Source organism: Lolium rigidum, chromosome 6 (genome assembly GCF_022539505.1).
Source record: "Lolium rigidum isolate FL_2022 chromosome 6, APGP_CSIRO_Lrig_0.1, whole genome shotgun sequence".
Taxonomy (NCBI): domain Eukaryota; kingdom Viridiplantae; phylum Streptophyta; class Magnoliopsida; order Poales; family Poaceae; genus Lolium; species Lolium rigidum.
The window spans coordinates 329686309-329703486 of record NC_061513.1 but is presented as its reverse complement, the minus strand read 5'-3'; the positions used below and the strand labels follow the sequence as shown (position 1 = coordinate 329703486).

Here is a 17178-nt window from a genome sequence, read left to right as displayed (position 1 = left end):
TTCACACACACTAAGCTTATCCTCTTTCTGCATAGAGGATTGGGCTTTCTCTCATTGAGATCATTTACTTACTGTTATTTACTTTCAGTACTTTATTTCATTGCAAACTATACACCTAAAACACCAAAACTATTGCATCCTTTTTAATGTTTGCTTGTAAAAATTGCTAACCAATACGTTCAGATTCTCGTGGGTGCAACAACCTTTTTTATTTAAAAGTACTACATTTGATATCTTGCACTTGGGAGTCATCAGGACACTTTTCTGGCGCCGTTGCCGGGGAGTGTAGCGTGATGTGTAAGTGGTATCGTAAGGAATTTTTTATTGTTTTTACTTTTTACTATTTGCCTCATCATGGATCTCTCAAGACGTGAAGCTACGCGCTTAACTCTATATGAATATGTTTGATCTGTCAAATATAAGGTTGAGAAACCAACTAAAAGTGGTGTATCAAATTCCTATTGGTATTGCCAAAACAGCTATAAAACTAACCATTTCCGGGGATAAAAAGTCAAACTGTTATGGGACATCAAGAAATTTTACTGTCACAAGCGATTAATACTGAACCAGGTGTATGTGTTCAAGTCAGATGGCACACGTTTGTTTCGCCAAACTTGATGTTTTTTTGCATACACCAGTGGCATTTTATCTATGAAATAACAAGTAATAACCCATATTTAGGCAGCAATCCGTAACTTAACATTGCATGCAAATACATTTGTAAAACTCATTGCTATTTGACTGTACATTTCATACACCACGTGTATGTATTTTTTATATAGATTCAATTTTTAGATATACAAATGAGACCATGCCCTGCACTTTTTCTTCGGCACATGGATTTTGAGGCACACATCGTGTCATAGACATCCCCGCACGTGGTCTTCGAGGAGAGAATTAAAGGAGGTGTACACAACACGATGATTGTGGCCTACTCTTTGCGCCAATTTGTGATAGTACCTGCACCAATAATTGCCCCAACCATCATGCATTCTTGCTTTCAATGGAGCTCCTCCCAATAATAAAGATCCAACAAAAAATCCAAAGTCTTGCAGTCAGTGTCAATAGATGGGATGGAGTCGGACGACACTTCATGGGAGAGAGGGAAGGCCGAGGAGGTGTCGGGCGCATCGGGACCAAGCGGCGAGTGGAAGGGGCTCTTGTTTACCCGTGATCATCTAGGAGGCACTATTGCATGCACCCCTTCCACCTCTATTGGTGCTAGCTAGGGAGTGCCGATGTGGTCAGTTTGCTCGAGTAAGGACACTCATCGGGGACCATGGAGTGGCGGCAGGGCACATCATTTGTAAATGTGGGTTTTTTGGGAATTGTCGCCGCCACTCGTTGTATTTATACATGCGCTGGGGAAGGCAAGAAAGTGGCAAAATAATAGGAACAACAGGCAGGAAGATGAAACCTTACTGAACCATGTTCATAGATCACACTGAACACTGAACGCACACGTTTACTGAACCATGTTCATAATACATAGACCGTAATCCAACTGCATCTATGAGTAATAATCCACCTTCAGGTTAGCATCCGCACCCCTTCTAGTATAAAGTTGCAAGCAACATACTATCGCATTAAGCAATGTGTGTAATGTAAACAACTAGCAGGTGGACCCGTGCATTTGCACGGCTAGATTTTATACGTACTTTAGTTGTTTTAGTTTTATATATGTTTTCCATGGTGTGTTAATACTAATATTCTTAGATTATATATATATAAACTCAATTGGGGCACCATGGTGCCCAGGCACCATACATCATGACCGTAGAATTATATCGTGGGTGTCAGATTGCATCATAGGTGTATAAAGGAGAGAAAAACACTTTCCAAATATCAACAGGATAAATAATGCACTTTCCAATTATCAAAAACAGAGACAAATCTCTTTCCAGTTTGCTGTGCAGGATTTCTTTTATGATTCACGGTGCCCAGGCACCATGGTGCACCAGTTAGTTTACCTATATATATTGTTGTTGTCATAAAATAGATGAATAATGTTATCTTGGGCAATCATGTTTATACATTTGTGAAAACCCCTGTGGAATTGATTTCTTTACATTGTATGCAAATCAAATGCAGATGCGAATATTTAAGTAGAATCATCCAAAGTAGTATATTACTATTATCATGAATTTTGAACGATTACATTTTTGTATAGTGCATTCATGTATTACCCCGATCCCCTGCCAAATAGCTGAGATGAGATAATAGAAGCTAAATTCATGCAACCATCTAGATGCAAAATCTGCAAGGTAATAATATAGAGGACAACCCCGACAACTGAAAGGTTTCTTGCAACAAAACAAAACAAAACATATCAAAACACTTCTTTCCTCCATAAACCTCTTGTAATCCTTGCTCCAGAGTCCTGGGCTTTGTGCTTTATAAATAAAAAAAATCCCTATGGTCATATGCTTTAAAAAAAGATCAAACATTAGGAAAAACTGGAGTGGACGTCTCTTAATAAGTGTATTTTGCCTAGACATACTGAGTATATACGACCGTTCAACAATCTTCACCCCCAGGAGATTCTGCCAGCCTCCGTCGTTACATTTTGCTATCTCCTTATTGTGCCTCAATGACTACATAAATTTGGAAGCCTGCACTCATATATCAAGAGCATAGAGTGAACTTTCAGTTCACACACGCATGTTGCTTATCTCCATAAGTAGATCTATTTAATCAGCAAATCTTGGCATATCCTGCATCATGATAAAAAAAATACATCGCATTCGCACATGTGAAAGTCATGTAGAAAATATCATTATTTGTTATTCATGGAGATATATTACTCATATTTCTCAGCTGGAAGAATCATTCTGAGTGGAATACATGCATACAATTACCATTTTCTCATAAATGTGTTCTTAAATGTGCAATAATAAGCACTCTCTGTTTTCTCTAACAGGGGAAGAAATTTTTAACCAAAGTTAGCCCGGGAATACATTACTAAATGATTAAGATGACAGCATTTTTCCCTCTGGTTTTATTAAACCATAAAACAGGAAGCATTTTTCCAAGATAATGGAGCCAATACTGTAAGGTTTAAGATGTATTTCAAATAAGGAAGACACAATAAATTTCCAGTGATGTAGCACCCAATTTTTTTTAGTATTTAACAGTTAGGAAAGTTGATGTCACTATGGCACAACTGATGCAAGTGTTTGTAAAGTTGGAAAAAATCCCTAAAAATGTCCATGCATTTAAGTTATCATTAGTAGCAGTTATGCACAACATCGTAAAACAATCTCACTGAATCTGAAAGTAAATTCAGTGCAGAAACCTGAGTGTTTGCTTATTGAACGATGGTTGCCTGCGATTGGACCAATGTGGTTGTCCAGATCCATGGCCCTCCCCATTTTCGTATATGAACTAACATAGTGGTCACACACCTGAAACAAAAGGAAAAACATGTATATTGGCTAGTTAATTAACACCTCAATGCTTATATTGCTAGAAAACATGTAAGTTCTCCAGAGAAAAAATGGGCTTCCCAATCGTCCACGCACTCAACTGCCATATGCCCAGAACAGCCAGGTGAAAATTTGTAAGAACAGAGATTTTCTCAACTCCAACCAAACATCAATCTTGATTCGTGTCAATCCTTGGTGGCCAAAACGTACTGACAACGCATCAGCCACCCTACTTTCGGATCAATCCCATACAAGGTTAAAATATAAAACATAGCTATGTCGTGATGTACTTGCTCGAGAGTGTCTGCATAGCGAGAACAGGCGACCCGATCAAGCTTACAAAGGATTCGTCCTGCTAGCTTTGGGTTAGGATGAATTCAGAAATATCGCCAATTGGTCAGCCTCACTACAATCTACATGGCAAACGAAGTTAATATTTCCATTATATTTTATAATCCTACATATTAATTTTAGGTATATAAATCCAAATGTTAGTTTTCATATGATTTTTAGTCTAAAAGTTATTTTTTGCTCCATCTAGTTTAAATTATACTGACATCGTTGCTGAAGACTGATCCTTCAGTAGTATATAATCATGTGTTACTTCCGATTCAAAAGTAAATACAGATTTTGGGTGACTCCAAAAATTAAATCTTCGATTTCCGACTTGCAATAATGCATCTAAATGTTTGTATATGTAAATAATTTTCTATCTATACGTCTGGCAAAACTTGGTCAGTTATGCATGCGTATATGGAGAAATTTGACATTCTCATGTGTATGAGACAGGAAAGAATCAACGAACTGAGAAAATAAGCTAATTCTTGCGTGCAAGGATCATGAACCAAGAGTGTACCTGGAGGCATCATGGAGTACAAAGACCGCCTGGCATCCAAAGAGAGCAGCTTATCCTTCTCGCCGTAGTGTTCTGCTGAGTCGTTGCTGTCCATGCCTGATTGGCGGACTGGTTGCAGTGCATGGTGTGCCACCGTCAAGTGGATCCTTGAGGTGAATGAGCCAACAGACTATACATCCATATATCATGCTTTGTTGATGGAGTAGACGTTGATTGAAGCATCTATATCTTGCCGCCACGTGACAATGCAGAAGGGGCACTTTGAGTTGTGCCAGAGCACAACATAATCCCATCTAAGTTTCCTCTGATTCTTGAACAACACGTTGTTAGATTGATGGGGGTGCGTGCCTGCCTGCAAAGATCAACGTTTCCATGGCCAGAACACGACATCAGATTGAGGGCGGTCATCTGCACGGTACAGAGAGATCTTAGAGAGGACAACGGCCAGGACAGACCGATAGAGAGGAGGGGTGACGGCAGATGCAGCAGATCCATGAGGCGCGGCGACGACCGCGGCGGCGGCCGTAGGAGAGGCTGTGGAAGATCAGATTTAGAATCGACTCAGCACGGATTTGATCTAAATATTGTGAGCATTGTTTGCGTGTGTGTCTTACTTAGGGTAGACGTGCGGAAGATGGATAATGTATGTATTGAATTGGCGGAAGTTAAGAAGTTAATCTTGACCGTAGTTCTCGATTTCATTATCCCTAGCTAATCCGTACCGCGTCTAGCACCGATATATCTTGAACCATCGTATTTAATTTGTTATTTTTCCTATTGATACCTTTTCTAGAACAATAAAATAGAAATAAGAAGTCAAAATTATTTTCATATAGTTATGAAACAAAGTTTGCATAGCTTTCCTACCGATCCTACCTTTTCATTTAGGTCATACATCTTTGGAAACATAGAAAGGCAAAACTTGAGTTACATCATTGTTTAGGCCCTCAGGTTCTATTACGTCTTGGCAGACTCTACCATTTAAATTTTCTTATGTACACAACTCCAACAATAAACTTCACTATTATATCCCCTGAAGTTACACGGCTATCATAAGTTTAGAATAGAGAAGCATCGTGCATCCATCTTCTTCTTGAAGCATCATTGGAATAGTGAGGAGCTTCTACTTGACACTTGTTTTTGGCAAGTCTCTATTTAGGTTATTTGAAACATTTGGAAAGAGAAAATAGCTACACCTTTAAGCAAAGAGATCCTTTCTTTGCTAGATGATGTATTTCTCAAAAAGGAGTTTGTCCTTGTTTCTCATAGGGCAAATGTTATGCATGGATCAAAGTCGAATACTTGGATACAATTTGATCTTGTAATTCTACTTTAGGGATCTTGCTCTTGTACATGCTATGTAAATATAGCTTGCTTATTTTAATACGGCTCCCACACTATTTTTGTGACAACAATTCACTAATATCTTTACGGCCCCTATTTGAATTACCACACCATGTAAATACTGCACATCCCTAGAGGTCAATAGAAGATTTTGAAAAAGTTTGAAATGAGTATGCAAACCTTTTGAAATATTGAGCCCACTCTTATTAGGCACAGCATATTATTCTAAAAGTTAAGAATATTAGAATGATACTTTTGTGATATAGTGCACTCATCCATATTTTGTTGCGAAATGTCTTGATAGTTTCTCTCTGTGGTCCCTTCCCGTGTTGATAAGAGAGCTCCGTAGCAATAAACATGTATAAAAGGAAAGCAAGACGTAAGCTGTACCCACCAAAAGATTTTGCTGAAACTATATTGTCATGTGTTCTACAAATAATTATTCGAAAGGATCTTAATCTGATAAGAAATATATTGTACTTAAGCTACAATTCCTCTTCTTCCGATCAACATTGTGTTTCCAAAAAAAATATTTTATGTAAAATGCTTTTATTTAATAATTTGAGTAAAATATTATTCTGTGGCTATATAAAACCCGCAGTGTTTCTCATCTGCACAACTAAATCAGTCGGCTAATTGCCTTTAGGAAAAAAATACCAATTGGTGTGTCTCCTATACATTAATTTAGAACTTATGATAAGAAGTTATTACTTTCTCTAGTTAGGGATGCATGTCCACGAAGATAAATCTGAGTATGAAATCCTCTAAGCGTACAAAAGAAACATGACAATCCAAACTTTCTCTTGACCGGATGAATATATTGTTGTCCTAGTAGTTTTCTGTTCGCATATAAATCAGTTGTGTTGGCTGGCCTCAGTCTTGATATTCCTGAAACATATATATTTTAAATTTCTTGCGTCTCCCCACAGTAGTATTTTCTAAGCTTCTGTACATATATTCACCGTATTAGTCCACACCTAGATAACGCTACTTCTACCTCAGCTGACCAAATAACCACATATTAGTCCATGACCATTGTGATTATCTCTGAATATATTCACTGTAGATTCAAAGAGTTTCACTTCTTCTGTCTCAAATAAGAGTTGGGTAATTCCAGTTCTGATATTCCACATATGAAGCTCCATAGATATAACGACATAAGCGAATGTGAGTGGGCAGGTTGTGGCTTCCGTGCGCATGTTCTAATATAAAGATATCCTGAGCATACATAACTTCTACCATGAATTACTAACTACATGGATCGATCTGCCTGCAATTGATGTATAACAACTCCCTCTAGCATGCTCGGATGGCCTGCTTCCGCATGCCACTGCTTCTTGGAGTATCTAGATGGCTGCCTCCACGCAATCCAGGCCTCCAGGTTACGTTCGTCGCCATGGCCAGTAGAAGACGATCATGCGCTGGTACCCATGGTTCTGTACAATCTTTAGATCCCATTATGCTCGTCAACGGAAGGGAAGAGGCTTGCCTGGAAATCAAAGAAGACTTCCTTGAGCATGGACAGCAGTTCAATTGGCGAGATAGAAATAATAGATTCCAGGTGATGAACTGCTGACGGCCTTGAGACTAATTTCTATTATATGAATTTTAGTATGAAGTATATTAGGTTTTAGTTCTTTGTGTGGTTTTTTCTTTGCATTTAAAATTACAGAAAATCTTCTGACCAAAATGAACAGTGCAGTCTTTTATCAGTACATGTATATGCATGTCATTTATTAATGCACCTAAGATTTTTCGCTTTAGGTTTCTGCCGCACTAACGTTGAGCAAATGCATGGTGTTTGTGAGCCGTGTCCGCCATTCGAAACCAAACAATTTCATAAAAATAATATTTATTTTCTCTTGTCTCTAATGTGCATTTTCTATGTAGATTTTTCATTAATTATTTTAAATTTATCATTTCACTAAGAACTAAACAATGGACGAATGTACTGAAATATTTTACATGGTATCTTGTTCAACCAAAAGTAACATACATCGAGTTGCAATTGTTTTTATTTATCAGATGCTTCTACATGCTTTTACACATCCTAACGTTACACTAATATATGTACCTCAGTATAATTTTCTATATATAGGCAATTCCTAGTAAACATGACGCCTCATCTAGGCTTGCCGAATTTCCTATCTTGAGTTGGTAGAAAACCATATTGCTATATTCTTTGAATTCTTCTCGAAATCGAATTATATGAAAACCATATTAATATATGAAGGAAATCATGACCTTTTTTCTACCCGTTAATAAAAAAATAGAAAAATATTAGTCCAAGTTCATAGGACTGACAATGGCGCGAGAAGAAGCCTAGATCTGTATGATGGATTTATTTTTAAGTGGTGATATCTTTTTTGCTGAAGTACATATATTTTTTAGGTCCAAGAAACATATTTTTAAAGTATGTATCTTTGTTATATCTACATTACAATAATGTGTCACGATTTATTTTTCCTTTACATTAGTATCTTTGTGTAGATAATATTCTTTACATATCTGAATGTATTACCAAACTATGCATGTTTTATTTATTATTTATCAAAGCAAAGACTTTTGGGAAGTCAAGCTTTTTAGGAAGTCCCGCTTCTGCACCTCTACATGCACGCCATTCCTTCCAATCATCCAAGATGCGGTCAAGTAGCACCTGAGGCGAGCATGCCTTGCCGTCGAAGACCAGCGAGCTGCGCTCCATGCAGCTCATGACCATAAGATGTCATTTCCTACAAAAAAAAAATCCAACTAATTTGCAATAACTGCTATTTACCCTTTGAAAAAATAGCTAGCCCAAGTAGTAGCTGTTAATTGATAAAAATATATATCTGTCTGAAATCTAATAATAAGAAGTGAAATCTCTGAATAATAAATCAGAAGAAAACAAAGCTAGCAAGGCATGTTCAGAAGATGAAGTGGCCGTGGATATTACTTGAAGCTGATGGTAGTGTTGTTGTTCCTTTAGTTTGAGCTGCGCTCCATGCAGCCCATGACCAATAGATGTCATATCCTACAAAAAAAATTCCAACTAATATGCAATAACTGCTATTCACCCTTTGACAAAATAGCTAGCCCAAGTAGTAGCTGTTAATTGACAAAATATATGTCTGTCTGAAATCTAATAATAAGAAGTGAAATCTCTGAATAATAAATCAGAAGAAAACAAAGCTAGCAAGGCATGTTCAGAAGATGAAGTGGCCGTGGATATTACTTGAAGCTGATGGTAGTGTTGTTGTTCCTTTAGTTTGTTGAATGTCTCGATGTGTGGCTTTGACCATCCAGGAGTAGCCCGTAATAACACCATTACTTGTTGTGCCTTCTAACTATGGAGTAGTTCATCGATCATTCAATGATCCATTGATCCAAACATCGGGATTGTCACTGTAGTTGCTGTGTATTGTATCTTCCATATTAACCGGATATATTAGAATAACGCCTCCATTGATCCTAACATCAGGATGGTCACTGTATTTGCCGATTGTTTGTTCGATCAAAACATCAGGTGTGGCTGCCCTCTTCAGTTTACCGATCGTTCATGACTTGACTGACCAGCACACCAGGATTGCCCGAGCGTGGCTTCCCTAGAGTTAGTGCAGGCTGCCCGCCGAGTTGATGATCCTTATCTGTATTGTTCTTCATATGGATGCTAGAAATCAATTTATATTCTGAAGCTTGGTGCTTGTCTCGTGCACATGATTATGCCTGCAGTAAATCGACTGCATATTGTTATCACAAGTCAATTGCACCATAGCTGGTGTGAAAGTACTACAGAAAATGGCATGATTTGTAACTGCCGGGGATTACTCATATTTTTTCTGCTGGAAGCATTATTCGGAGTAAAATACATGTATACAATTTCTATTTTCTTAGAAATTTTACTCAGAATGCAAGGGAAGCATGCACTAATAAGCACTATATTTTAAAAAACAATACCGAAGCGAGATCATCAATTACATTACTAAGTTATTATGACGCTAGCATATTTTTCTACGATTAAACTAAACTATAGAACCCATGAAACATTTATTGCAAGAGAAGTGAGATAGGAGCCAATACAGTAAGGTACGATGTATTTCACATAAGAAACACACAATAAAATTCCAATGAAGTAACACCTAGAACTTTTTAGTATTTTAACATTTATTAAGGACAAACTAACGACACTGTGAAAAACTGATACATGACACTACGTCACTGAAATTGGCTATAAACATGAATACTCCTATCTTTACTGATAGACCTATAGAATCTAAAATATAGTATTTGCTGGTGTTGTTGAATATTTCTAAAACTGAAAGATAATCCTAAAAAGGTCAATATATTTACTTGATATCATCTTTATGCACTCCATTGTAAAACAAACTCGCACTAAATCTGAAAGTAAGTTGTGTGTACATACCAGAGTGTCTAAATAGTTTGAACTACTGAACGATAAAGCACGCGGCTAGAAAAATTGTAGTTTGTAATTTTGTGTATCTAATGTTTTATTTATCTTGTTGGTAGAGTTTTTGGACAAATTTAAGTGAAATAAGTAACCATAATTTATTTTAAACCTCATCATACACTATTTGTAGTACATATATATGGAGGCCTTTCATGAGAACTGACACTTTCCAGACAAATAATGTGGATCAAGGATACAATGCATTAGGATCAAATGTGTTTACACCACCGAAATTATACAAATTCATGTTTGCTTGTCTCCATGCTCCATTTCAGCGTGGAAATCGTAGACTAAGCTCAAAGTTTTTTCCTTGAGTGGTACATTATTTTGGGTCTAGCACTTTAATTTAGAGTATAGCTGCGCAATTTATCAGGACAATGTCTTGTGAGCCTGCTCTCATATATTTTTCAGAGTGCTAGTTTCATCACTAACGCTAGACATCGGTTGTCATCATTTGGACATCGTCGCATGTCTGCCTCATCCAATAGCTAAAGCTAGTTTCACTGAACCTCAATCTAGCTTGTTTAGAAAAACAAAATAAAATCGTTCGACCTTATTTTACGGAAGTCTCTATTTCAATTATTTGGAACATTTCTACAAAGAAAAATGGCTATACCCTATCAAAGAGTTAGTGCATTAATCTTGCTTATATTAGTACGATTTTTTCCTAGTATTATCTCCATGCGATCATTTTTGTGTTTATGGGGGAGCTTAGGAATTCTGTGCCCTTTCATATTTTTAACACCTAGAAATGTACTAATTGCATGGACAAATAGTTCAAGCTTCAAAGAATACGTGTGGTTTGTATGTTTGCATGCCTCATCAGTCATGATATGTTCATATATATAATAACATTGTCATATTTTGTAGGCAATATAGAGGCTTAAGTAAAAGAAAAGAACTTGAAAATTCTCCTAGAAAACACTACACACTATTTTTATATTTTAGGTAAATTGGTTGGAGTAAATTACAAAATAATTTCAAGAGTATGGAAGGTCCGACCGGCATTGGTTGGGCTGGAGTACAATTGAGCCTCCACATATTTCTTTGCTTCATTGTTGATGACTTAAAGAATAGCTTACAGGGTCAAACTCACCAATAAAAGAATGGAAACATCAGTGGGTTGTATCATTGTCGATGCAATTCCTTTGTATGGTCATGTCCATGAGCATATGTCGGGCTAGTAAACTAAATCCGGCTATAAGCGTAGGAAGAAAATTTAATCAACTAATGGTAGACATCTGAAGAAGTAATCAATCAAAAAACAATACAAATCAGCAAATGATTAGCTTGATCACCCCTTTATGTTTGTTTGCCTCGATTCTTCGGCAGCTGCATCCAAGCCCTGCAGCAGCAAGGATCAGCAAAATCAATTGATGCTTGCCTGCATGAATAGATTGATTGGTACATCTAGAAGTGCATCGATGAATTAATAAATCAGAAATAACAATATTTTAATCTTTCTTCAGATAATATGAAATTACAAGGGCTGAATGGAGAAGCACATATATACTTTTGATAAAAGCATAGTGTTAAGGGGAGTAAAATCTAAAAGAATTGCAGAAAGATCAGCTATGCAATCACATAAAACATGATGTCCCTAAAAGCATGGTTGATCTAAAATGCATCGCACCAAAAATCCTAGTTCGTATGCTGAAAAAATAAATAAAATAAAAACGTATAGAATTAGTATTTATACCTAAATTGATCGTTTAAATTGATAGTTAACTGAACTTTTGCACCCTTTAGGGATTCCTTTATGGGAATGAACAACTGCAAGCTGGAGCGGTCGATAAAATGCTTCAGTTCATATGATACACATACAGCTATAGCTGCTTTAATCTAGCGCAATAAAATTTATGATAGTGTACATATTAGATGATTATATACCTTAACTTTGAAATGCTCATATGTATATCCTGATTTGCTGGCCAGCTGAAGTGGACCGAGAGAGATCCCGCCTTCACCGATGGCCACAGTCTGGCAGGAGGAACCACGTGTCCGGCAACGGACATGAAGTAGGTTCCTGTCCGTGAACTATTGCACCATAACCTCAAGCCCTCAATGGCGGCCATGGAGTCGAGAACGCCGGCTTCGTAAATAGTTTCTTCTCGCAGCGGCCAGCTCTCCATTAACCGTGATGTGCCAACTTCGATCAGACGTGTCCCTGGGTGGTTGATGGCCCACTGGCTGTATCATCGACGTCGGTTTCCGCAGAACTGTGCGAGTCCAGACCCAATTAGATCTTGGTTGCTACCATAGCGCCTGCCCCCACGGTGTACTGTACTGAATTATCCGTCGGATTTTCCTGAAACTATCGACAGTGTATATATCATCCTTACCTGAGTGGGTGCAGACATGGAGGTTGATTTAGGTCCACGTCCTGGCACGAAGCTGCTGCGGGACGACGGGATGCCGGACAACCACACAATAAGCTCTATGCCGCTTGATCCTACCACAAAGGAAGTTAGATCACCAAATGCTGTAAAACCTGAGATAGCCGAGACATCGTCAAAAGTTTATGTTTGTAACGTCATGTGGAAAATTGATGTACAGATGCACATCTGACGATGCCTGCAGCTTCCATGCAGTAGCTAAATCAATCGGCAGCACGGCAGAGGTTTAGATCAATGCCAAAATAAAATGTTCGTTGCCAGACCTGACCTGGGAGAAGCTGAAAACGTAATTGGGGCGTAGCTGTTGAAGGTCATCCTCGGACAGCAATCCAATATTCTCCGGCGCTGCGCTAGGAGAGCCCGGGACGCAGCGAAGATGCCTTGATTGATTGCGATCTGGGTTTTTTAGGGTTGCAAAGAAGTTTTTTTTCTCTCTTCGTTATAGGAGACAGAGCGAGAGAGTCAATCTTAAATGCTATAAATAAAAAAGCTAAACGTTTAATTGATGCATGTGCGTGGTCTCTATCCGTTCCTTCTATCCCCTAATGTTGACTCTGAAGCGGTATCTCTAAATCTAATCCGTTCCTTTTTAAGTTGCTTGACGTTGCTTAATCTAAGCCGTTTATTGTTTGTTGTTTTAATTATATAATAGATAGAGTTACCCTTGGATAAAACATTGTTGGGTTATCCCTAGTAGCAACAACACATCTACAACCTTAGAAGTTATAAAGTCACTCTCCTAGAAAACTAGAGGCATGAACCTACTATCGAGCATAAATACCCCCTCTTGGAGTCACAAGTATCCACTTGGCCAGAGTTGCTACTAGCAATGGAGAGCATGCAAGAACAAAAATAACATATGACATGAATATATAATCAATTTTAACATAGTACACAATATTCATCGGATCCTGCAAACCAAACATAGAGGATTACATAAAGATGATCTTGATCATGTAGGGAAGCTCACAAGATCGATACATGAAGCACAAGGTGGAGAAGTCAACAATCTAGCTACTGCTATGGACCCATAGTCCAGGGATGAACTACTCACGCATCACTTCGAAGGCGGGCATGACGATGTAGATGCCTCCGGCGATGATTTCCCCCTCCGGCAGGGTGCCGGGAAGAGCTTCAGAACCCCCCGAGATGGGTTAGGCGATAGCGGCCGCGGCGGAACTTTTCCTGGAAGGAGGCTCAGGTATCCAAGGTTTTCCCGAGAAGATGTATAAATAGGCGGAGGATTCAGGTCGTTCGGGCACCTATGGGCCCCACACCTACCCTAGGTGCGGGCCAGCCTTAGGTCGTGCCTAGGGGTGGTGTGGGCGCCCTAGTGCACCTCTTCGTCCCCCCTCCGAACTTCTTCTTGGTTTCGGTAAAATATTGACTTCGGCTTTTGTTTCGTCCAATTCGAAGAATATTTCTTGTACAACTTTTCTGAAATACAAAAAACAACAGAAAATAGGTAACTGTCACTGTGGCATCTAGTTAATAGGTTAGTGCCGGAAATCGTGTAAAATTGCAACAAAGTGTAAACAAAACACATATGAACTGGTGGAAAAAAGCGTGGAGCATCAAAAATTATAGATACGTTTGAGACGTATCAGTGATTAACACCATGTTTAGCACTTGTGAGTAGTTCCCCATGTTCTTGAGGCAACGATTCTATATGATGTGCAACGAGTATTAGTCAAGTTTTTATTTTTTATTTTGTCCTCTGATGGTTTTATACGAACGTCAACTGGATATTATTTCACATATATGGGCTCATAGGGATGCACTTTAATGCAATGATGAGGGTTGGAAGGGACAGAATGACAGAAATTGTTTTCCAATAATTTGAATTAGAGGGTTTTATGTCGGGGAACCATGAACTAATTGCTATGATGGGGCATTTATGTGTTAATGATTCATATACTTGCTCATGAAAATGGCTCTAGGACCTATCATAAGGGGCGTATTTTCTCATATCTATGGCTGCACCTAATTTAGGCTATGGCCCTAAGGGAATGAAACTTTAAAAGATATTTACCATATTGTGTAGAAGTCTAAATGCTAGTAAATCATTGCCGCCCTCAGGACCACTTGTCACATATTAGTTCACACACACTGAGCTTGCCCTCTTTCTGCATATAGGATTGGGCTTTCTCTCATTGAGATCATTTACTTATTTCTATTTACTTTCTGTACTTTATTTCATTGCAAACTAACCACATAAAAACACCAAAATTATTGCATCCTTTTTAATGTTTACTTGTCAAAATTGCTAACCAATACCTTCAGCTCCTCGTGGGTTCGACAACTTTTTTATTGAAAAGTACTAAAATTGATATCCTGCACTTGGGAGCCATCAAGACACTTTTCTAGTATAGTTACCGGGGAGCGTAGCGCTATTGGTAAATGGTTTCGTAAGGACGTTTTTATTGTTTTTGCTTTTTACTATTTATCTCGTCGTGGATCTCTCAAGACGTGAAGCTACACGCTTAACTCTATATGAATATGTATGATTTGTTAAGGATAAGGTCGAGAAACCCCCTGAACCGAAAGTGGTGTATCAAATTCCTATTGGTATTGCCAAAAGAGCTATGAAACTAACCATTTCAGGGGATAAAAGTCAAACTGTTATGGGACATCAACAATTTTACTGTCACAAATGACTAATATTGAACCAGGTGTATGTGTTCAACTCATATGGCACACGGTTTTTTTGCCAAATTTTATGCTTTTTTGCATACATCGGTGGCATTTTATCTATGCAATAACAAGTAATAACCCAGATGTAGCCAGCAACCCACAACTTAACATTGCATGCAAATACATTTGTAAAACTCATTGCTATTTGATTGTACATTTCATACACCACATGTATGTATTTTTATATAGAATCAATTTTTAGATATACAAATGAGACCATGCCCTGCACTTTTTCTTTGGCACATGGATTTTGAGGCAAACATCGTCTCATAGACATCCCCGCATGTGGTCTTCGGGGAGAGAATTAAAGGAGGTGTACACAACACGATGATTGTGGCCTACTCTTCGCGCCATATTTGTGATGGAATCTGCACCAACAATGGCTCCAACCATCTTCCATTCTTGCTTCCGTTGGATCTCCTCCCGATAATAAAGATCCAACAAAAATCGAAAGTCTTTCAGTAAGTGTCTATAGATGGGATGGACTCATACGACACTTCATGGGAGAGAGGGAAGGCGAAGGAGGTGTTGGGCGCATCAGGACCAAGCGGCGAGAGGAAGGGGCTCTTGTTTACACATGATCATCTAGGCACTATTGCATGCACCCCTTCCACCTCTGTTCGTGCTAGCTAGGGAGTGCCGATGTGGTCAGTTTGCTCGAGCAAGGACTCTCATCGGGGACCATGAAGTGGCGGAAGGGCACATCGTTTGTAAATATGGGTTTTTCGGAACTGTCGCCGCCACTCATAGTATTTATACATGCGCTGGGGAAGGCAAGAAAGTTGCAAAACGATAAGAACAACAAGCATGAAGATGAAACCTTACTGAACCATGTTCATAGTTCAGACTGAACACACACATTTACTAAAACCTAAATGCGTGTAGTATATCTTACATGGTTGTATTATATGAATCGTGTGTGATTTCCTCGATTCCATGGATCACCTGCATCTGATTCTTTCCATGATCAAAAGTGGTCTTTTGCAAAGCACATGGATCAGCCCATCTGTGTGAGATTGGGGAGGGGGGCTGAAAAAGCCCGGTATGTACTAGTGTCTCACACAATGAAGTATAGATTAACGACTGGATTGAAATTAAAATAGCTACATGCATGATTCCCATCCAATTGTATGTTGCATCTCTTATTTTCCTGGATAATTAAGGCCTGTAACATGAACCTCGAAATTAATCAAACACACAACAATGGAGACATGCTCATACATATACAACTTTAAAATTTTATTTTCTCCTTGTCTCCAGCAAGCTAGATTGCCCTTAGATCATGGCGTTCTTCTTGTTCATCACCTCCTGAATAATAGTCCCGAGAGTCTCGATTTTCATTGGTTTGTCAACAAACACATCGGCACCAGCACTCATGAACGCCTCCATGGCATTCTCATCAGCTGACACCCCAACAATCATCACATCAGCTTCTCCCAGAGCACGGATCTTCTTAACTGCCTATAAGGTAGAAGATGTTTTTCTAAGGTGACTAGTAATATTCAGGAAAAAAGATACATATTATTCATACGTAAATAAATAAATAGGAAACTAGTTAAAATACCTCAGGTCCAGACATTATGGGCATGTTCTTATCACACAAAACAATGTCAAACTTCTTCCCTTCAAGGAAAAAATCCAGAGCTTCTTTCCCATTATTAGCCACAACAATCTCGCAGTTAAACATGCGTAACATCGCAGAGAGAACGAAGGCACAAACTCGAATGTCCTCAACAATCAATGCCTTCACGGGAGATCCCTGGGCGTTGGATACCATGTTCGCACAAACGAACTGCAAACAGAGCAAAGAGATTAGCTATTTCGTATTTATGCCTAATGTTTGCAGACGATTGTTACCAGTATTTGAAAGAAGAATAAATAATTAAACCATAATATCAATTAATAAATCATAGATTATGACAAATAATGATTACAAATAATCTGTTTTGTTAAAGTATGACAAATTTATTTTTGCAAAATCATGCACAATAAACTCAAATCATGAGATGTATATAT

At 38.3% G+C, this 17178-nt stretch overlaps 1 protein-coding gene across 1 annotated transcript in view; it reads right to left on the bottom strand.

The window, feature by feature from the left end:
• LOC124659319 (two-component response regulator ORR42-like) overlaps positions 1-16939 on the bottom strand; it is a 29409-nt gene extending 12470 nt beyond the window's left edge. The window contains exons 1-2 of the mRNA XM_047197230.1: positions 16727-16939; positions 16504-16623 (exon numbers count right to left, since the gene is read on the bottom strand). Of these exons, the coding sequence (XP_047053186.1) occupies positions 16504-16623; positions 16727-16939 (333 nt within the window). The remainder of the gene's footprint in view (positions 1-16503; positions 16624-16726) is intronic.
• Between the last annotated feature and the right edge of the window lie 239 nt (positions 16940-17178).